Source organism: Vanacampus margaritifer, chromosome 11, assembly GCF_051991255.1.
Source record: "Vanacampus margaritifer isolate UIUO_Vmar chromosome 11, RoL_Vmar_1.0, whole genome shotgun sequence".
NCBI classification, from domain to species: Eukaryota; Metazoa; Chordata; class Actinopteri; order Syngnathiformes; family Syngnathidae; genus Vanacampus; species Vanacampus margaritifer.
In genome coordinates, this window is record NC_135442.1 from 19,320,558 (window position 1) to 19,343,806 (window position 23,249).

The following is a 23,249-nucleotide window of genomic DNA, read 5'->3' on the forward strand; positions in this document are numbered from 1 at the left end:
TGTTAAAAGTAGAGCACATTCATTTACAGTAAATGTATATTTAAAAATAAACTATTCAATCAGCAAGCAGACTCTTTATTGACATTGACATAACAATTTGGTTCATTGATTGTGCTGCAAACTACACTAAAACGTTGATAGTTATTTGAATTGTCTTTTCGTACAAATGGACAATGAACTGTAATAAGAACCTATCCAGCGAAACATCAGAACTACATTATTTAAAGTAATGAAATAAAGATTTTGATCTATACCAAACCAAAACCAGTATCAGTTGTGGCTATGCAGTTCTTTAAATGGTCACTGAATTCTGTGTAATGGCTGTAGTGGCCAGGCAACTTTAAGTTTTGGAAGCATGTAGAAGACGTGGGATGTTCCGCTCTCACCACCTCCACTTTCATATCTGGCATGGGTATCTCCCATCCCACCCAGAACTTTAGGAGCCTTTTAAGATTCTCTTGAGACTCTAAAAAAAAGAAGAAAAAGTGAAATTAAGTTGTGCATGCTATTAAGTAACAATAATCAATTAGATTACAGTTTTTATAATTGTTTTTATTTTATTTATGTATTTTTTTGGGGGGTGAAAAAAACAGGTGTTCTGCAACATCAGGGAAAAAAAGTGATCCCTGCTAGAGGATGATCATTTAAGAAAATCAAATCACAGATGTTCCTATAAATAACTGATTAAAATTCTGCCTTGTAGCAATATGTGTATGCTTATGCTTAATACTCATAATACAACTTGTGTTCATAAACAAGAAAAAATGGTTAAAACAAACTTTTAATTTTCAACCACATTTGAAAATCTGCATTAATGCATTACAAAATGTGTACAAATATCAACATGTAATTTACCTGTCCTCACAAACTGACGCAAGTACCCCATTATTCTACATCTACAGTCAACGGAGTAACCATCTTCATCGTCCAACCCAGATTCCTCAGGCCATTTGATTAGGTCCAAAACAACCTAGGACAGCAAATGAGACAACCATTATGGCACCATAGTTGGCATTGAACCAATTCATTCTATTTTACAATTTTCTCTCTAATTTATACAAATGGTCAATCCACACATGGGTGTTAATTGTGTGAAGGCTGATGAAATGTGTAACTGAGGGAAACAACATGTGATTGTTGATTTCTCGTCAGACTTTGTTCAAGGTTGGAATTGTTCACTGAGCTTTTACTATGCATAACTGTGATTTCCTACTGTGTGCCTGTTCATTGAACGCACCCTAAGTCCACTGCAATGCCAATGCTGTTGCATAGCTTACGTGGACGTCCAGCGAGCACTACACTTAATAAGCTTAATTTGTGCTTCATGCTTCTCCACGAGCAGTGCACGTCCAGCGAGCGCTTCAGTGCGTGAAGCTATCTTCCTGCGCCCTCTCGCACACACGCGGAAAGAGGCGTGTTGCTTACTTAAGGCGTTTTCCACATACCGGTAGATATAAAACAGAGTTGGTGGGCTGTCTCGTATTTATTTTTTTTAAGTACCGGTACTAAGAAAAAAATTATACTGAGCCGTTTTTGACACCAAAACATCAAGGTACGGTACTGGCACCAGTATCCCGTGCAACACTATTTTCATTTTTCATACACTTTTGCGAAATACTTGTATTTAGATATGTCTCAAAAACAATGGGAGCGTAAATTTTTTGGGGTGATATTTGCATTTTTTGAAATTACAGTGTTTCCATTAACAGTTTGCTTTTGCGCAACTTGCATTTTGCGCAAATCTGAGGGTAATGGAAACACACATATACAGAAGGAAACAAAACATTAAAAAACAATACAAGACTCAAGTGTAGAATTGTCTTTTAGGCTTACCTCCGCGTGATCGGCATTGTCACCCATATTTATGGTCCTCCTCCCAAGACCCGCTTCCAAGAGAAAAGTTTCCTCTTTTGGCGTTTTTTCTATGTTTGTTGATAGCAGACAGAACTGCAGTTCTATCAACTTACAGACAGAAACATTAACAGGATTTGCCAAACGTCTTTTGCGCTTCTGACCTCGACAAGCAAACACTGGGAAACATCTATGAAGCACAAAAAGTTTTTAATTAGTGAACATTAAATTGTCAAGGATCCGTCAGTGACTCAAAGACGAATATATATTCTAAATATATTATATTTAATGCATTTTTTAATTCAATGGTACAAAGTTGTTGTTTTTTAAAGCTACATACCACATGAGTACTCTCATTCTAAAATCGTAATATCGTTAACCAATGTAATATTGGCTTCCATTTTTCAAAAACAAGCTATCACATTGTAATGGTCACTTACCTCTGCATCTCTTGCTGCACTGTGCCTGGTCTGGCTATGACACTGCTGGTAGGCGTCATAGCTGCTGGTTGAACAGTGCGCTGGGATGTAGGTTGAGCAACAGGTGTAGAACTTGTGGTGCTTCCAAGCTGATGACTTAAGCAGTCTCGCAGCACACGGACTGCTGATTCCACATTTTGTGTATTCTGAAAATATAGAGATATGTGAAGGCTACATACAGCAATTAGAGACAGCTGGAACATGAGATTTTTGAGTGACTAAAAGGATGTGTTGTCACATGTGAAGAACAGCTGAAAAATGAAAAGATACATTAATTAAATAATTGTTTAATGGATCAAATACAAGACATTCCCAAAAAAGAGGGGGAAACAACCAACTACAGCACTACAAATCACACAAAAAGGCTCATCTCGATTGTCTTAATTGAAACATACAACTAGGAGCTCCAAGTTGTCCCTCAAATCTTTGGAAGCAACTCAAAAGATGTTCTTATGCAGCCGTTTTAAGGAGGGAGTAAATTGTTTTAAAGACACATCTTGGAACAAGGATGGACCACTGAAAAGATTTCATGGGTCAGCTTAAGTAACGGGTCCGCCGATAGATCCTCTAAGGAAGTCATATAGCTTCTTGATGTTGAGGTTTGAAAACCAGCTGGACTGTAAATAATCCTAAACTAATATTGCATTGTTTATCATACTGGATAGTATATCATATTTCAGATTTAATATACAGTAAATATTTTGTTGCAGTATGTCTGTTCTTTTTTGTGAAGTGTTTGATACTAATGACTTAATTATATGGGTGTTAAAAAAAAAGATTCAGCAATATATCACGAAATTACAGCGCACAGCACAATTCTTGAATCAATTTGATATGCGGCCGAATCTATTCTTAAACCAAATTTTTTTTAATGGAGATATTCAACCAAACGTCTTACTTTAGGGTTAGGGTTCATACGTTAAACATGGAATAATGTTATATTAATGGACATTAAGCCTTAATATTTTATTTCAATGCTGTTCAAACATCAAACAGATTTCAACAAATTGTTTGTTAAATACAGTGGCTCCCAGTTATGAGCCTGAAGTTTAGTATTAGTAAATAAATAAATGTTCATACTAATCTTACAGTGTACACGTACAAGTTTACTGATGAGTATTTTCTAAATTTGAGTTAAAAACAAACAAACACACGCAATAAACAATTTATAGATTTGTATGAGGATTAATTGGTATTGAATAGAATCGTGACCTATGACTCATGATACGGATCAAATCGCCACGTACGAGGCAATTCACACCCCTACTTAATTACACTGGCTCATGATTACCACATCTAAGAAAGTGATACCACCTACGCCTGAGGTATTTGTCAAATGACACAATCAAGGGATGACGTCTCATTTTCCTGAATTATTTACAAAAGGCCAGTTTTTTTTTTTTTTAAAGGTTGGTTGGGTTATTCGAAATGCTTGTACTGTTTAGTGTAACAGTAGTAGTAGTACGGCATCATAACTGATCAATTAATATTAAAAATGGAAACTTCCATTAGTTGTTATGTAACTATTGTATATACAGACGCCCCCCTACTTACGAACATTCGAGTTACGAACAACGGTACATACGAACATTTCTGCGCGTACAGTATGTCGAAAAATGTTCGGAAAGAGATGCTATAAGTTAGATTTTGTATTGCGCGTAGTGCTTCTTTCCGCCGCTAATACCGACGATTGGCGCTGTGAGAGCTCATTGGGGGCTGAGCAACGTGTCGAAGAGGAGGAGGAAGAAACGCCGGTCCCCATGAAGCAGGAAATAACTTTTGAAGCCGATTCCAGCGACGACGAAGAATCTCTCATGATATAAAATCCTCCTCTTCCTCCTCCTCCATCATCTCCTTAAGCATCGAGTACATCTTCCAAAAGTAAGTTAAACTTCATTTTATTTATCTTATTACGTACATGTACATACTGTGTGTGTCTCTCGCTCTCTCTCTCTAACATACGTAGTACAGTACAGTACAGTACAGTACAGTACTGTACGTATTCTCTCCATTTTATTAAAAGTTTTTTTCAGTACAAACCAATGCAGGTTACTTGTACAAGCCTTAAACATACTTATATAAACCTTCAATATACTTATATAGGCTTTAAACATAAATTATAATACAAAATATAGCACTGAAGCAACTTACGAACAAATTCACCTTACGAACGATCGTCCGGAACGTAACTCGTTCGTAAGGTGGGAAGCGTCTGTATATATATATATATATACATATATATATATATATATATATATATATATATATATATCCATCCATCCATCCATCCATTTTCTTGACCGCTTTTCCTCACAAGGGTCACGGGGGGGGGGTGCTGGAGCCTATCCCAGCTGGCTTCGGGCAGTAGGCGGGGTACACCCTGAACTGGTTGCCAGCCAATCGCAGGGCACACAGAGACAAACAACCATATATATATATATATATATATATATATATATATATATATATATATATATATATATATATATATGCTATACATATAAACTTGCTACCGGTAACTCCCATAAATTAAACTACATCAGGCTCACAACTTTGCGTTTAGACTACTGCATAACTATTACTTTGACAAGAACCGCACCAGGCCCATGGTGTGCGTGCTGAATAATGTATGCAAAGCAGACCTGAAAAGAACTCAGACGCTGAGTTAAAGCTACGAGACGCTCAAGGAAGCGCTGGTGAACTATGTGTCGACCACCCACTTAAAAAAAAACCCATTAATGTCAAGACAGTAGCGATATTCCGCTCACCTGCTGCTGCAGCGAAGAGCTGTTGCTTTGATCGGTCATTTTTCTAGAAGGCAAAACAAGATAAAGTGCACTATGGAGTCAAATGTGTACATACATAACATCGATTCGGTGCATCTTCCCTGCAGTACCTGTCAATGGCGCATATGTCAGCGACATGAATTCGTTTGTTAGCCAGCTAACTTAATACAAGAAATAACAATTTTAACCAACACAGGGGAGCAGCGCACTGCACCATTCTTGGCATATAATGAAGTAGTTTAGTTGTTCATTGTTGTCATATAGCCACAGTACTGTATTCCAAAGCATGAGATGCAATTAAGTCCGTTGCGCCAGAAATGACGATAACGACTAGACTGCTTTAGCATGAAATCAAATGCCAGCTAGCTAGAAAGCGAAATATGTGATGCTAATCATAAAAACAGGTTGGATGACCAGCGTTTAAACAACAATATTTGAAAGAATGATGAAGTAACATAATACTTACCTTGTAATACCAGAAACCAAAAGAGACTGTAGTCTTCTTAATTGTATCTTGTTGGCGACGATGTGTCCTGCTTGTATCCTTCCGCGAGTCCCGCCACCGTTGTTCGCTAAACCAATGAGTTTGCGCTTCAGTCCGCTCAAATGCTTCTCACTTGATTGGTCAAAACAACCATCCATTGCACCAGAGCCCGCCCCTTTCTCTACGAGTACAAATCACCGTGCTCTACAAGTACAAATCAATTTGCCCCATACGTCGCGGTACATTTGGTGCAAAACTCACGTCACTGGAAAGCAGCAGAAAAAACACTTGTGACACCTAGTGGCGACTTCTTTGACTACAAGTTGTCATTTCTACAAGTACAAATCATAACTTTTACAGATACAAATTTACACTTTCAGTACAGGTACATTTTTTTTTTGTACAGGTACAAATCATGACTTTTACAGGTACAAATTTGTTTTTACAGATACACATTTTTTTTACAGGTACAAATTTTTATTACAGATACAATTTTTTTTACAGGTACAAATTTTTATTACAGATACAATTTTTTTTTTACAGGTACACTTTTTTTTTTTACAGGTACAAATCACGACTTTTACAGATACAAATTTAGACTTTTTTTTACAAGTTAGTTTTGCACCATATTTACCTCCATACAATATTAATCAGAGTGCCATGTTTAGACTTGTGGAGCAACATAGAACATATTGTAAAGAAATTTCTGGGTTGACCTCCGCTTTAAGTTAATTTCTTTATGAGAACAGTTCCTTTATTGACACTTTATTGATACATATTTTTCTGTGGACAAATCCTTATTTCTAATTCATTCTTTCTTCATTTTTTTTTCTTTTTAAAGTAGTATCATTTCCCCACAACGTGTTCTAAAGATACCATGCACTGTAAATCGAGTCCCAAAGTTTAATACATCAATCAGAGCACTCGTTTTTTTCCCATTAAAAGAAATGCTTTGCGCAGGTTAGGCGGTACTTGGCTGAAAAAAATATTTCCCATGGGGTACATCACTGTCAAAAAGTTGAGAACCACTGATCTAATGAACGATAAGAATGGTTTTATTTTGGTGCTAAGCAATAAACGGAAGTGTCACGTTTCTCTCCTTGTACTTTAGTTGTCTTCCTGTTCCAGTGGCGAACAACCACCACCATCAAAATGGCGAAGATCGCCAAAACACACGACGGTAAAAATATTTTCAAAAACTAAATTATTCGCAGAGGTTTCCGATAACGAACGACATTATTTAACGACAAAGGTTCTGTATCGAGTAAACGTGCAATTGTAGCATTTAAATATACATGTTTTACTTGTTTCAAACGAGAAACTCGACGGGCCGTAATACGACGCAACGCGGTCAGATTTAGATAATGGCGCTGGTTGCTGTCCTGCTAGCCCGTTAGTACTCACACCGTCCACGTCATTTAGCGTTTGTTGTTTACGCTGTGAATCCGTCGACATTAGGGGAGCAAAACTCTGCGTCCAGCCCGAGTAATTTAAAACAAAACATAATTTAGATAGTTTGAAGCGGTCAATGCTAACTTTAGCATCGAGGCTAACGGAGCAGTGCGACAGTTCTCGCATCACGTTGTTTGGATTTTATACAACGCGCATGTAACTTTAGCGCAGCTGCTATATGTTTCTATAGTTTACTCCATAACTTTTAAATTGTGTATTTTTCTGTATTTTGTATAGATATTGAGGCCCAGATCCTGGAGATCCAGGGGATGAAGGCCAATCTAGTGGAAGAAGGAGACGAGCAGGGAGTCGGCCTTGTTTCAACGGGATTTTATGACCAGGAAATCTATGGAGGAAGTGACAGCCGTTTTGCCGGCTATGTCACTTCCATTGCTGCCAACGAACAGGAAGAAGTAAGATGTTGTCCTCCTCATTATTCGTATCCACAAATATTGTTCTATTTACTTGTTCGGTGCATGGTTGGTTCTTAAGCTGTAGTCTTGGCACTCTCTGTTTATACTTATGTTGTTGTTTTTTTTCTTCTCCAGGATGATGAAGAGGAAACGGCTACGAGTTTGTTGGGTCAGAAAAAACAAGGGTACCACGCTCCAGTGGCCATTCTTAATGCAATTCCTCAGTCGGATGAACAAGTATGTGATAACTAATAACTAAGATACGCATTGTAAAACGGTGTACCGGTAGAAAAATGTTACTGTCTCAGTTACTGTCATAATTTACAGTACTGTTTTTAAATTGAATATAATATATTTAAACTGAAAGAACTAGAAGTGTTTTCTGTGCAAATATTTATGGACTACTAATAAATGAATATGATTCAAGTAATTATTTTGTTATAGCGGTTTTGATCATATTAGCAAATGCATATAATTGTTTTAGTTGGTCAAATATGAAAAATAGTCATGCCGCCTACATTTTATTTTTGCAGTATGATCCGTTCGCGGAGCATCGTCCACAGAAGATCGCGGAGCGGGAGGACGAGTACAAAGCTCGGCGCATGCAGATGATTATCTCGCCGGAGCGCCTCGACCCTTTTGCAGACGGTAAATGTTGCCTTTTTACCATCCCCGTCTTGACACGGTCCTTTTTATTATCCCCCCGCCTTTTTATGTTTTTTCTGTTTATCACCAAGTGTGGTAGATGTTCAACCCTTCGACCACAATGCAGTTGCTTGCCTCCCAGACTCTATGCCTTCCCTGTGGTCAATCCTTGTTGTCTTTTTGTCTTTCTAAAATGCAATCATTTTGGACATCTTACCTCAATTGTTTGTTTGTTTGTTTTTTGGGTGCAGGGAGGTTAGGATGCTTGGTACGCAAATAAATCCTAAACAACTAATAGGATTACCATGCTTTTGAGTGGGAGAGGTGGTTAGGTGCTGGATTGCCAAAATCGTATTATTTGCCTAACAAACGTGGGTAGCAGATGGGTTGTGTGTGTGAGTCGAAGGGTTAACAATCCTGTCCGACTGCCAGGCTAAATTGTACGTTTTGTAAAGTGCAGCGACATGTGAAGTTTAGCCAACAGCATAATATGCCTGATGAGTGCTCAGCCGTGCAAGGGCACAGTAACTGATAGGCTGCTGTTCAGAAAGAGGGAACAGTCTTGTAGGTTTTAACAGTCGCTATAGAAAATAGGCATGGTTGTTTTTGCACCAAAACCAACTTGAATTTGGATAGTTTGTACCGCCATTGATGGCATTCTAGGTCATCGGGAACAGCATAGCACAATGTTATTCTCAACGTTTATAAAACATAATTATGAAACTTCACTGTATGTAGCCACTAGGGGTGGGCATTGGACACATTTGTCTTGATCAACTAAAAGGAAATTAACACATATTTTTAATATTTCATTTTTAAAATTGTTAATTTTTGATGGCCCAAAAATTCTCAGGTACTAAGGGAAGTCTTTTTCAACACACTGTAATCACGTTTCCACACATAGTGTCTGTGAGTGTCTTTATTTACTCAAATGCAAATATGCGTTTGTCAGATAGAATGTCAAAATATATAAATGTTAATAATTGTGGCAGAATGAACTGCCACATAGCTCCCAGGATCACAAACGTAGGTACCGCATTGTAGAGTGGCCAGTTGTTACACATGATAATTAACAATTTGCATGCAATTGTTACATTAATTCGGAGTCAATTACATGCCTTGCTGTTTTGGTGTGCAACAGTCAAAATGGGCTTAAGAATTTACTATTTGTTTTTTACAGGAGGTGTCTATTAGTCTTAAGTAGGGGTGTGAATTTCCTAGTACCTGGCGATTGGTTTTGTGTCACGATTCGATACCGATTAATCCCGATACGAATATATTAATTGATTATTGCAAATTTTTAAAACTCAAATTTAGAAAATACTAATCAGTAAACATGTACACTGTAAGATTTGTATGAAAATGTATTTATCTGAAAATGCAGGCTTATAACTGAGCCACATTTAACAAACAGTTTGCAGTCTGTTTCATGTTTGAACAGCGCTGAAAAAAAATATTAAGGCTTAATGTTCCATTAATATAACGTTCTTCCATGCTTAATGTGTGTATCCTAACCCCAAGTAAGACGTTTTGTTGAATATTCCCATAAAAAAATTGATGTTTAAAAATCGATTCGGCCGCATATCGAATCGATTCGAGAATTGCGCGCTGAAATATCGCGATATATTGCCGAATCGATTTTTTCTAACACCCCTAGTCTTAAATCTCTCTCAATTTTTCACCTCGGGACAATTTGAGGGATAGCTTTTATTTGACAACTGACTAGTTGAATTAAATCAGTGCTCTGTTTGCATCCATACAGTGCACTCTATTCGCATCCATACAGTGCACTCTATTCTGACTCAAATGCACACAATCACAATACTTACAAATACATGTATTGTATTTGGTTATGCCCACCCCCAGTACCAATATACAGGCAAAAATCAAATGCTTTTCAACCACGGTTACATGTTTGACTAAAGGAGTTGAATTGATTTAAAAGCGTCAACATTACCAATAGGGTGAGGCTTATCAAGCCTGCATGTAGAGAGAGCAAAGAGAGCTCTGTGTACAAACGTTGTTGTTGTCAAAATATATTTTTATTTTACAAGGCTCTGTAAAATAGAAATATGTTCTCAAAGCAAATTGTGTGCCGCCATACCACAGGCCCATACTAACTGTCCTTAATTTCTCTCCTACAGCAGTACTGCTTTGCCAGTCCTGTACTGCACTCTGTTAAGGGCGCAGCAACTCATCCTGTGTAGGTTATGGGGGACACAGAGAGAACTGTGCACTTGTCAGTTTTGGTCAGGGTCAACTTGCTCCTGGTCATTGAACCCAGCGGGAGCTTTTTTTGATTCTATAAAAGACCCTTAAATTTTTTTTTACTGCCTCCTTGCTAAACTATTTGTCTTGATATTCATTCGTATTTCACTTGCTACCTTTTTACCAAAAAGGAAGTCAAGATAAAATTTTAGTTTTCAAGTAAGTCAAGCAAACGTGGCTGTGACAGTTGACCTCATTTTTAATGCAAATTTAAGATGAGCTTTAGTTCAAAATCAAGTCTTCATTTTTATTGACTTCAGAATTTTTTTTTGTCCCCCAAGAAGATACTTTGATTTTCCTTTTTCTTCTTTTTTTGAGTGTCACAAATCAATGAAAAACAGGTGGTATACTGTTGTGTGTGAGTTCAAACCCTTTTCCAAAATGTTACTAATGGTAAAGAGAAATTTTCTAGGCTGCTTTTCTGCTGGTTGAAGTCTGACTGCAGAAGGACCCTTGGCACTGAAAGTGTACGTATTCTGAAGAGCGCAGCCCAGGACCCCCTCTGCATCAGTGATGGCTATATCCACTTAAATGAAAGCACCACAAACTTAAGCTCTGCTCGCCATGTTATCTGCTTGTTTTTTTCTCATGATGCTACGTGTATGTAAGAGAGGGTAAACATGTATATTTCAGTGTAAATCAATAGGATATTCTGTGATTTAACTGTTTTTAAAAATAATCTGTAAAGAGTCAGGGTTAGCTGGCTGTGTTTGTGTTTGGTGTGAATAACATAAATGGGTCCCGAGAGCGTGCACTAATGTGTGTCCTTTGTTCTTGTTGGTGCTCTTTCGCGCAGGAGGCAAAACGCCAGACCCCAAGCTCCAGGTCAGGTCTTACGTGGACGTCATGAGAGAGCAGAACCTTTCTAAGGAAGAGGTATGGGAAAAAAATTCACAATTTGCAGAGGTGATTTTGCTGTTATTGTCTTGGCTAATGTTTGTCTTTGCGTGTGCAGAGAGAGATTCGTCTGCAGCTCGCAGAGAAGGCCAAGTCAGGTGACCTGAAAGCTGTCAATGGGTCCGCTGCCAGCCAAGCTGCTGCTGCTGCTGCTGCTGCCGCCGCCGCTGCTGCTAAACGCAAGCGCCGCTGGGACCAAACTGCTGATCAAACTCCTACAAATTCTACACCCAAAAAGATGTCCAGCTGGGACCAGGCTGACGCCAATGCTGATGTGAGTTTTGCCACACATAAATTGATCATTGGGAAGTCACGTTATCATTGTCTTTTGTGCTTTAAAGACTCCGGGACACACGCCAGCGCACACACCATCAAACAGCCGATGGGACGAAACCCCCGGTCGGCCCAAGGGCAGCGAGACCCCCGGGGCCACACCCAGTTCACGCATGTGGGACCCAACACCTAGCCACACACCCGCTGGCGCGGCCACACCAGGCAGGGACACACCAGGTCACGCCACACCCGGCCACGGCGGAGCCACGGGTAGCGTCCGCAAGAACCGCTGGGATGAAACACCAAAGACGGAGAGGGAGACCCCCGGACACGGAAGCGGCTGGGCTGAAACCCCGCGAACAGACAGGGGGGATGAGTCTGTGGGGGAGACTCCCACCCCAGGAGCCAGCAAGAGGAAATCTCGTTGGGATGAAACACCCGCAAGTCAGATGGGCTCTTCAACGCCACTGCTGACCCCTGGAAAGACCCCAATTGGAACCCCTGCCATGAACATGGCTACCCCAACACCTGGTAAAAAAAAAAAGCATTTCATTCTAAATCTGTTACTGTCTTCCACTAGTCTTTTGGGTGTAACATATTTCCCCAACATTGTCACTATAGAGCCATAAAATAAGGTGCACATTATATGTAAAACCCAGCAAAGTCGGGAGATTGCCATGTCAGTGTATGCTCTAGCGCCATGGTATCCCATAGTGAGATGATTTGGTGATGTCAGTGTCTGGTGTTAAATTTAAAATATTGCTTCCATCGCAATTGGGCAGAAGAATTGAGTCTTAAACTTCATACCCATGTCTTGTTATTGCAGGTCACCTGATGAGCATGACTCCAGAGCAACTGCAGGCATGGAGGTGGGAGCGAGAGATAGACGAGAGAAACCGGCCTCTCACAGACGACGAGCTTGATGCTATGTTTCCTGAAGGATACAAGGTCTGTGCACCACACTATTATATATTTTAGTTGAACAAAAAACGTATTGCTTTACCTTATGGATACTCCAGTCTTTAATAATTTAGCACCAGGGCCAGTTTAGAACCGGAGCTCAGTATACATTTCTAATGCTGACTGTTTGTCCTTCCATGCAGGTGTTGCCACCACCAGCTGGCTACGTGCCCATCCGCACACCGGCCCGCAAGCTCTCCGCAACGCCTACCCCCATTGGTGGCATGACAGGTTTCCACATGCAAATTGAGGATCGCACCACCAAACAGATGAATGACCAACCCTCTGGAAACCTCCCTTTCCTCAAACCTGATGACATCCAGTATTTTGACAAACTGCTGGTGAGAACTGCGTCACATGCACATAAATTGTAATCTACCCATCTGGGCTGTGTTTTAATTCAACATTTGTAAATGTGTCTTTTAGGTTGAGGTGGATGAGTCCACATTGAGCCCAGAAGAACAGAAAGAAAGAAAAATAATGAAGTTGCTGTTGAAGATTAAAAATGGAACTCCACCCATGAGGAAGGTTGGTACCGGTCCCTTTCATCCCTACCAAACTATAGAAATGTACAATTTAAAAGTGCTTTTATTGTACAGTAACCTCTTAAGTCGATAACAAACCATTCTGTGATGCAAGTTCAAAATGAGAAACTTTTAAAGCAACACATAATTGCCTGTACTTATTGTTTCAACCTTAAATATGCTAAAAATGATTATCCCAAAACACTTAAATACTTGAAGAGTTTTAAATTCGTCTTACATTAGCCTTGAAACTAATTTTCCCTATAGATGATTTGATTTCGTTGACAGATACCGAAAAGAGCAAAGCACACACATGCTGCAATAACCCCTCTAGCATATTCCACTAACATTCCAAGCTCCTTCCCAACATAAAAATATTTTATAAATGGTCAAGAATTGATGTATCACTTCAGCATACTTCATTCACAAAATTGCTACTTTCCGCTACTAGCCAGGGGTTTGGCACTATCTTGGGGTATCTTAGGGCATTACAGAAATGTATAAAAATACTAATGTGTAAGTTTTTCACCAAAATGCAAAGTTTTATTCTACAGGAAAACAGTAGACTCCTTTTGAACTCCAAATGATGGCTTATTACAAATGCTGCCTGGTCCTCTTGTTTCCTCTCACTTTGACCTCTTGAATCTCAAGGAAATGATTGCAGTTCTCAGTTGTAAATGATTCTTGCTAAATCCATCTGCTGCTTTCAGTGGAATTCCCAGTGTGCAGACTATCATGTTCTGCTGGGAGCAGAAGATAATATTCTTGTCGTCTGTTAAGAAAGTATGCTGTCATCTCCTGACACAAACAGTCGTTTGGTCCCGTCTCCCTTTCTTTCAGGCGGCCCTGCGTCAGATCACAGACAAAGCTCGTGAGTTTGGAGCAGGACCTTTGTTCAACCAGATCCTACCACTCCTCATGTCCCCGACACTTGAGGACCAAGAGCGTCACTTGCTTGTGAAAGTCATCGACCGTATTCTCTACAAACTTGACGACCTTGTTCGACCTTACGTACACAAGGTAGACCCAACCACCTCGCAAGTACCTTTCGCAGTAAATTTCAAATGCAAAAGTGATTAACTGTCCATTTTGTGCCAAGATCCTGGTGGTGATTGAGCCCTTGCTCATTGATGAGGACTACTATGCCAGAGTAGAAGGCAGAGAGATCATTTCCAACTTGGCAAAGGTAACGTTGAAGACATTTTTGAACATTTCCCCGCCTCCTGCGAACCATTCTCGCCTGTTCGACCTGTAAGTGGTCTGATCAGGGCTAGTCGTTCGCTAGATTGACACCAGCACGAGAGCTAGCAGACCTGACTTTCATGTCTCATCTGTTCTCACTTCTGCACCCGCTGGATACAATCAAGCTTTCTACACATGCATGTTTACCTACTTATGGCAACATGTTGACATGCCTAAATCAGACTTTGTGAAGGTTAGCCTGTTGCAGAGGTATTTTAAAAGCACCATTGCTTTGCGATTGATGGAGCTGATCCCCAGTCTTCCTAAATTGGTGCATGAGAGCTGTGATAGAAGACCCCTATCCGTCTTTGCCTTATACATAAAAATGACCTATGGTTAAGGGTCTGTGACAATGGTGCTTTTTGATTGAGATCCTGAATCCTTCCTAATTGTATAACTGTCCATGTATTTCCAGGCGGCTGGCTTGGCAACCATGATCTCCACCATGCGTCCTGACATCGACAACATGGACGAGTATGTGAGAAACACCACTGCCAGGGCCTTCGCAGTGGTGGCGTCCGCCCTCGGTATCCCCTCCCTTCTGCCTTTCCTCAAAGCCGTGTGTAAAAGCAAGAAGTCATGGCAGGCCCGGCACACGGGTATCAAGATCGTGCAGCAGATCGCCATCCTCATGGGCTGCGCCATCTTGCCTCACCTGCGCAGCTTGGTTGAGATCATTGAGCATGGTCAGTGACATTGAAAAGCAATATTAGTGTTGATGTTGTTGTTCTCTGACAAATGCTTTGTCTGTGGTGGTGCAGGTCTGGTGGATGAGCAGCAGAAAGTGAGGACCATCAGCGCCCTGGCCATTGCTGCGTTGGCTGAAGCAGCTACACCCTATGGTATCGAATCCTTTGACTCGGTGCTCAAGCCTCTTTGGAAGGGTATCAGACAGCACAGAGGAAAGGTGAGTAAATGGACACATTACATATTCAGTTTTATTTTTGATAGAAGTACAAGATCAGCACGAAGCCTGAATGTGGCCTCAGAGTGAATTGTTGCTTGCGAGCATCTCTTTGGGGCTGTTGATATTAGTGGAGATTAGAATAATGGCCACTAGTTAACACGCCACTGAATAACAATTATAGGTGAGTGAGTTAAATTTGAATTAATTATGGTTGTCTACTACTTTTGATGCCAGGGTTTGGCTGCCTTCCTCAAAGCTATTGGCTACCTGATCCCCTTGATGGACGCTGAGTATGCCAACTACTACACCCGAGAGGTGATGCTAATCCTCATCAGAGAGTTCCAGTCCCCTGATGAGGAGATGAAAAAGATTGTGCTAAAGGTAAGCAAGAGTCCTAACTAATTTTACGATTACCATGCGACACATTCTCGCCTGTTCTACCTGTGTGTGGTTGAATTAGGGCTAGTAGTTCGCTAGATGAACTCCCAACATGAGAACCACCAGAGCCGACACGTGTCCTCTCTGTTCTCACCCTGCAACCCGTTGGGGACAAGCTAAACTTTCCCAAGTTTTCCCTCTTCTGATCAGCATCTCTCTCTCTTCCTGTAGGTGGTGAAGCAGTGCTGCGGCACTGATGGTGTGGAGGCCAACTACATCAAGACTGAGATCTTGCCCCCCTTCTTCAAGCACTTCTGGCAACACAGGATGGCTTTGGACAGACGCAACTATAGACAGGTTAGTGCTCATGTAAACATAACAGCCTAGTAGTATTAAAGGCAAGTTTGCACCAAGGCATGGCTACGATTGAGTAACCTGAAGACCTTTTCACACTGCATTTGGTGTTATTGCGGTGCAGCGCACATGGACGACAGCGCCCCGGCGCAAACGTCCCCGTATTTTGAATTGCTGATGCAGCAGACTACAAGGAAGTTACAGGAATTTGCGAAAAGCATCTGGACAATATGCATTTGTCCTTGTGGCATTTGCTTATATTGAGGAGGAGATGAGCAGCAGCAGAAAAAAAGAGAGACCGCATTCATAATTTCTTCCTTCGTTTCCCAATGTCATTTACTGTATAAATCTTCTAAAATTGTACTCTAACATTAATTACTCCACCAGTTCCTTTCCTAATGCGTGCATGCATCTTTTGACATTGCCCTGATGCTGCTCTCAAATAGAAAATATTGCCAAATTAGGCTTCACATGATCATGATTTTTCAGCCTATCAAGTTTGGAAAAAACATTAACCGATCAATGATTGGAGCAATATATATATTTTTACAAAGTTATATTACACTACGGTCGACCCTCGCAGTTCGTGGAAGTTAGGTGCTGGCCTGGCCAACGAATAGCGAAGCCCCACATATGATTGACAGCAATTGAAATGCATTGAAATAAATAAATAAATCTCCAAAAAACTACTATAAACAACAAACAACGATTTGGCATAAAACACACAACATCGTCAGATCCAGCCGATCAGATCAGCATATACATTGACTTTGACAGTAAGTGCAGTGTGAAAAGGCTTTAATGGAGCAATACAACAAATCAGAGACAGGCTTTTTAACTTAATTTAACTGCAGGCTTTCTTTCGGCTAACAGTGAAAATCTACCAAAAAAATAATATTCAATAAAATTGTATTTGCATATAGGTGCCACAAGATGGCAGCTACCAAAAAATATGCAAATGTACCTATGCTAAACTGCAAACATGTGTGGGTGCATTGTGTCTCAATTAGCTGTCTAATGATAAAGCTAATCTAAGTTTTGCACTCAATGCAGTTGGTGGACACCACAGTCGAGCTGGCCAATAAGGTGGGAGCCGCAGAAATCATTTCCCGCATCGTTGATGACCTGAAAGACGAGGCAGAGCAGTACCGTAAAATGGTGATGGAGACCATCGAGAAGATTATGGGTAATCTTGGCGCCGCTGACATCGACCACAAGCTGGAGGAGCAGTTGATTGACGGCATCCTGTACGCTTTCCAGGAGCAGACCACAGAGGTGAGCACAACAGTGGCTGGCACGTATAAACAAACCTACTCACTGAATCTAATTTTCTTGGCAGGATTCCGTGATGCTGAACGGCTTTGGCACGGTGGTGAACGCCCTCGGAAAACGCGTCAAGCCGTACCTGCCTCAGATCTGCGGTACTGTGCTGTGGCGTCTCAACAACAAGTCGGCCAAAGTGCGTCAGCAGGCCGCTGACCTCATTTCGCGTACTGCCGTGGTCATGAAGACGTGCCAGGAGGTATGTTGAACAGCCTCATCAGATACGTTTGTGATGTCCCCAAAATTAATTGCTGTTTGTTTTATATCTGCATCTGCAGGAGAAGCTGATGGGTCACTTAGGTGTGGTGCTGTACGAATACCTAGGAGAAGAATACCCTGAAGTGCTGGGCAGCATCCTGGGAGCACTGAAGGCCATTGTAAATGTTATTGGTACGTCATCACGTTGAGCACAGTTACTTCTATTTAAAATAAAAAATAAAATCTCCCTTGCCTTTATTTGTTGAATCCATGTACACAAATCTCTTAACCGTATTCACGCGCTTTGCAGGTATGCACAAGATGACGCCCCCCATCAAAGACCTGCTCCCTCGTTTAACTCCCATCTTGAAGAACAGACATGAGAAAGTGCAAGAGAATTGCATCGACCTGGTGGGCAGGATAGCCGACAGGTTAGCATTTCTGTACCCTAAAAGTAATCCCCGATCCCTGACATGATGGCGCATCTCATCTGGTGGTTGTGTGAATTTATTCCAGGGGTGCTGAGTATGTGTCAGCCAGAGAGTGGATGAGGATTTGTTTTGAGTTGCTGGAGCTGCTCAAGGCTCACAAAAAGGCCATCCGCAGAGCCACTGTCAACACATTTGGCTACATCGCAAAGGCTATTGGGTGAGTACTGTACAAGCTGTTAAAACTCATAAAAACGCACGCTGTAAACCCTAGATGATGGGAAAAAAATGTGATTTAGCAGAGTTGTGGTAGGTGAACTGTGATATTTGGGGGGACACTAAAGGTGGAATAATACATAACTGTTGGTGGAATTTTGCCTGACTCTTGAATATTAAGTTCTAATCAACAAAAATAACAAATACAAAACTATTTGCATGTTAAAAAATAATTAAAAAAAATGTATATAAAGTCAAAAAATACCTTGTCAGCCTGCTCAAAAATCTTGAATCTGATTTTAGTTTGCTGGCATTTGGTTTATTATGACACAGTAACTATTTGCAATGAAATACACATGCGTGATATTAGTATTTGCAGTAATTAGCTAGCTAAACCGTTAAATGGACCATGCAGATGAACACAGAATCTTGTTGGGGTCGAAAGTTGAAAATTATTATCAAATATTTAAACCACACATATATTCAGAGTTAACCTCCCCATCCGTTTTATCTATTCTATTCTCCCAAGTGATACGGATTTTTTTTTTTATATATATGCCGATGCCAATTTTGGGCAGAAAAAAAAATGCTGATTACCTGTTAAATGACCGATTGATTAGCACATTACACTAAGCACCCCCCCCCAATGCATTTCAATGGGCATTAATTATATGTGGATCTTTGCTATTTGCGGGCCGACCTGGTCCTTATTACCTTACGTTACCTAAGTGCCATGTCTCTTCTGACGTTGGCGATCATATTGCGTCATCGCTCCCTGTCTTCTGTCAACCGTATCCACTCGTTTACTGTCTGCACTCCCCTCACATCCACCAGCAGGCTGGTCCTCGCGAATATTGGGGGTCAACTGTAAATGTATGTTAAAAAAAATACGATAAATTTTCGGTTCCCAGAATGCATTTAGTTATTATTATTGAGTTTATAAGGACATTAATCATTGTCATATGTGTGTTTGTGTTATCAGTAGTTGAATGTGTGTCCTATATTAACAAATTTGCTTGATTGATGTTGTACTACTTTTGTAGTTTTAAAAAATATATATTTTTGTTATTTTGGCTTTAGGTTGTGTGTAAAAAAGGGACATCCAGGTCAATTCCTTGCACAACTTGCATTGCTGCTCACTTAAACATTGCTTGTTAAAAAAGAAAAGAAAAAAGATTTCCTTTGTTTTGAATGACAGGTCCATAGACCTTATCAACAAATTTCATTGTATATATTCTGCCATTCCTAACTACACGGAGTACAGTTTGCCAGATAGTGAACACTCCAGTTGAAGTAAACTTTAAAACTAAACGTATAAAAACAGACAGTCACACATTGTACACTCAAATATAAATCACCTTAGTTAGGTATTATTTCTCCAACATAGCTAGTTAGCTCAAAGATAATACACAATGGAAAACGCCATGCACCCGCAAAACAGCGGGTACTCAATACTCATACACAAAGACTGCGGGGAGTTGCACAGACAAAAGCGTCTTAGCAAAACTCACAGGCATAAGCTTGTCCTACGCTGCAAAAAACAACCAAACTCAAGCGCTATTTTTTTCTACACCTATATGTAACTACTAGGTATATCGCAATGCAAGTGGCCAAGCCTTGTACAGCATGAACAGCACTCCCAATAAACATAGACACACACAACACCATATATATTTAAAGACAGATTGTTATGGTATAGATTTATGTGTAATAAATAATGAGACCATGTTACTGGTGTTAAACTGCTGTAAAATTTTGGAGTACATAAAGGTAAAAACAGTCGGCAAACATCATCCATTTGGCCGATTATTTTTGGTCGATGTTTGAAAGGTCATAATCCGCCCATTCATCATTCGCTCCCTAATTCCTATGGCTTGACTGATACTGAATGTCAAATGATTGGATTAACTAATTGTGTTGCCATCCTCGCACTTCGCAGCCCACACGACGTCTTGGCCACTTTGCTCAACAACTTGAAAGTGCAGGAGCGTCAGAACCGCGTCTGCACCACGGTGGCCATCGCCATCGTGGCCGAAACGTGTTCGCCCTTCACCGTCCTGCCAGCACTTATGAACGAGTACCGCGTGCCCGAGCTCAACGTGCAGAACGGCGTGCTCAAGTCGCTGTCCTTCCTCTTCGAGTACATTGGCGAGATGGGCAAGGACTACATCTATGCCGTCACGCCTCTCCTGGAGGATGCGCTTATGGACAGGTATCTTGAGTTAATGTGGAGAATTGAAGATTTGCGTTTTGGGGATAGGAAACGTGACCTGGAGCAAGCTGGAAATGAACAGTTAGTAAGGATTCACATGTGTCTTGTGTTCCTGCAGAGATCTGGTCCACAGGCAAACTGCCAGCGCCGTGGTCCAGCACATGTCCCTGGGCGTTTACGGTTTTGGTTGCGAGGACTCCCTCAACCACTTGCTCAACTACGTGTGGCCCAACGTGTTCGAGACGTCGCCTCACGTCATCCAAGCTGTCATGGGCGCCCTGGAAGGCTTGAGGGTCGCCATCGGGCCCTGCCGCATGCTGCAGTACTGCTTACAGGTAAACGGTTTGACATTACAGTTTAGTGCTAGCGATATGTTTCAGACTTGTGTGTGTGATAGGACAAAATCTGTGCTATATAGAGAGACCATATTAAGAAAAACAAACTGTTTGGCCCCCACCATGTGTGTTAAATGTATTCAATCACGCAAAGTGTGCTTGCTTGAGTTGAGGTTACTGTTACACTGATACATTAAACCAAAGAACATTAAACATTGTGTATTTAAACACTAAATTCTATATTAAGACATCTGCTATTTTAATACCAACACATGATGCGAAAAGCTACAGATGGGCTAATATAGCGCAGATTTACAGTGAATCTAATCCTTCAATCAAATACTTAAACACACAGAGAGCAGCAACACAGAAAATAATAGTCAGTTTTCTCAAATTTCTGGTAACAAGTATTACTCTGCGGATCTTCTCTGCCTCTTGCTATTAATAAAACTACCGCTCTTTCGACACACTTCAGTGTTGCCTGGCATGTTGTGGCACAAGGTTGTACTACACTGAAGGCATGCAACCTGACTTGACTATATATATATCTGGCAGTCATTTCTCTCATGCCCAACCATTAAAAAAAAAAATCTAACATTTAGCAAAATAAAATTCAAATAAAAAATTGGCCAATTAATATTTAAAACAAACCGTATTGAATAAAATGAATTATTTTTTGATCTAAATGCTTAGGGCCTTACGCTCACATTTGACTGTTTTGCAGTACTTAATCAGTCAGTATTTGTTTAATTTAACAAAAAGAAAAACACTTTTTTTTTGCTGTTTTTTGGGGCATGGGGGGGTGTTGAATGTCATTATTAGTGTCTTATGTTGTAATTTTGTCACAAAGAAAAAAAATCTGCATTAAAATCTATTAAAAATAGCTGATGTTGGCTAATTAAATCAGCCAGATAATAGCCAGTCAGGGCCTCCATCTCCCATTGCTGTTGAATTGAAAGCAGCTGTTGCTATATGAATTACTTTGTACGTCCGTCACGCTAGTGCTGTCATCACACATGATCTGACGGCTCAGTTCTGTGTCGACTTCGTGACTTCACACAGAATTACTGCAATATCCTGCTTCTCTGGATACTTTGTGAAAGGCACACACTGACGAATGTTTGATCAACCTGTAGTGGGATGTCTGTGAAAAGCTTTCCTTTCCTTTCCTTTTTTTTTTTTTCTACTGCTAACTAATCCGGTCAAAATGAATTGTGCACCCAGCTAATACAGTGTTTCACCACCACACCTCCTAAACAACATTCACTGTTTATCTGATTCCTCATATTCTTAATGAGCAGCTCATTGTTAGATCCTGCCCAACAAGAAAAATCAAGCCTCCTCACCTATCGTGTGTTTTCAGGGTCTGTTCCACCCAGCACGGAAGGTGCGTGACGTCTACTGGAAGATTTACAACTCCATCTACATCGGCTCCCAGGATGCGCTCATCGCCCACTTCCCTCAAGTGGACAACGATGAGAAGAACATGTACATCCGCTACGAGCTGGAATATGTCTTGTAAATAGCCCCTCTCCCCCCTGCTTTTTTGTTTTGATTTGTTTTTGCTGCCCCAAGTTTATCAGCCACTCTGTTGTTCTTGAGGCTCACACTCGCAGTGGAAACTGATCGTTAAAGTAGATGAAATTGGGCAAAGGACATTTAGTCTGTACGTACTCCTCCAATAAACAGCGCCTCTTATTTTTCACCATTAATGTTCAAATTTGGTGAAAACAGTTGTTCCTTGGAATTGTTTTAAATATTTGAATATCTCGTACGTATTGATAGACATTCGGATTGTCTGTTCCCTCGCCGTACCCGTTTTCATTTCACATCTCTGTTCTTATGATTAGATTGTTGTTTTTATTTAACCAAATAAAAGGTTTCTGTACACTTGTTTTCAATTGCGCCTCAAAAGCATTCGTTCATGAAGGAAAACTAAAAAGTAAATGTTCCACTGTCAAACCATCACAAAACCTTTAAATATTTTTTTTCCAAATGGGACATCAGGACATCTTTACTCCATCAAGTTCATGGTGTTTAGACACAACAAGCAGATGAATGAAGATGAGCAATGGGGGCTCTGCGGGTGACCTTTGGCGATGATGTCATCGCTCACAACAAGCCACAAAAAGCCTTTTAAGTCAAAATTTACTTGCTATTAACCAAATCCTCATTCCTCCCAAAACTTTTCGACGCTTCATTTCACACAAGTTTCTGCAGTGTTGCAGCTCTAAGAGAAGACATGTCAATTATCTTTCGGCACACAATCTAATCTATTATTTTAAAAATCTGTATTTGCATGTTGTTTTTTAACTGCCATCTTTGCATTTGTCTTGGGGTCTTATCACAAATGTGTAAACTGGCAAATGCATGCATGAGCAGTCACATACTAACACACTGCAAATGGGTAAAAAAAGAAAAGACCCTCCCCCATTCCTACCCACTTCTCCCACTCACTCCTACTGTGACCCACATTCCTCCTGCAGCACACACGCCCTTCGATTCTGTTCAAGTGAGGAGTGCTTGTTTTCCACGCTGCCCCTGCACAAGTGCCAAGATGGTGCACTGCATTGCACTGGCCTAAACTTCATGTTATCACACGCTTAAAACATTTGATTTGCTTT

At 40.5% G+C, this 23,249-nt stretch overlaps 2 protein-coding genes across 4 annotated transcripts; one reads left to right on the forward strand and one right to left on the reverse strand.

Moving 5' to 3' along the window:
• Nucleotides 1-59: 59 nt before the first annotated feature.
• On the reverse strand, nucleotides 60-7,295 carry LOC144060019 (uncharacterized). Its single transcript, XM_077579107.1, has 6 exons — nucleotides 5,583-7,295; nucleotides 5,099-5,141; nucleotides 2,292-2,476; nucleotides 1,834-2,041; nucleotides 856-970; nucleotides 60-466 (listed from the first exon to the last, which is right to left on the reverse strand). Exons 1-6 carry the CDS (start codon nucleotides 5,756-5,758, stop codon nucleotides 249-251), a joined length of 945 nt encoding a protein of 314 aa, XP_077435233.1. The 5' UTR covers nucleotides 5,759-7,295; the 3' UTR covers nucleotides 60-248.
• sf3b1 (splicing factor 3b, subunit 1) lies at nucleotides 6,697-22,526 on the forward strand. 3 transcript variants are annotated; one of them, XM_077579104.1, is made up of 24 exons: nucleotides 6,697-6,780; nucleotides 7,290-7,465; nucleotides 7,601-7,702; nucleotides 7,999-8,113; nucleotides 11,175-11,254; nucleotides 11,334-11,549; nucleotides 11,617-12,079; nucleotides 12,375-12,496; nucleotides 12,652-12,849; nucleotides 12,935-13,036; nucleotides 13,873-14,052; nucleotides 14,132-14,218; nucleotides 14,690-14,960; nucleotides 15,036-15,181; nucleotides 15,416-15,562; nucleotides 15,791-15,916; nucleotides 16,967-17,188; nucleotides 17,253-17,435; nucleotides 17,515-17,626; nucleotides 17,745-17,865; nucleotides 17,951-18,082; nucleotides 20,018-20,290; nucleotides 20,409-20,625; nucleotides 21,989-22,526. In XM_077579104.1, exons 1-24 carry the CDS (start codon nucleotides 6,753-6,755, stop codon nucleotides 22,145-22,147), a joined length of 3,978 nt encoding a protein of 1,325 aa, XP_077435230.1. In that variant the 5' UTR covers nucleotides 6,697-6,752; the 3' UTR covers nucleotides 22,148-22,526. The 3 variants fall into 3 exon arrangements, with proteins under 3 accessions (XP_077435230.1, XP_077435232.1, XP_077435231.1); XM_077579105.1 differs by lacking the exons at nucleotides 6,697-6,780; nucleotides 7,290-7,465; nucleotides 7,601-7,702; nucleotides 7,999-8,113 and adding an exon at nucleotides 8,368-10,845; XM_077579106.1 differs by lacking the exons at nucleotides 11,334-11,549; nucleotides 11,617-12,079; nucleotides 12,375-12,496; ... (14 more) ...; nucleotides 20,409-20,625; nucleotides 21,989-22,526 and having other exon boundaries at nucleotides 10,255-11,223.
• The last annotated feature ends 723 nt before the right edge of the window (nucleotides 22,527-23,249 follow it).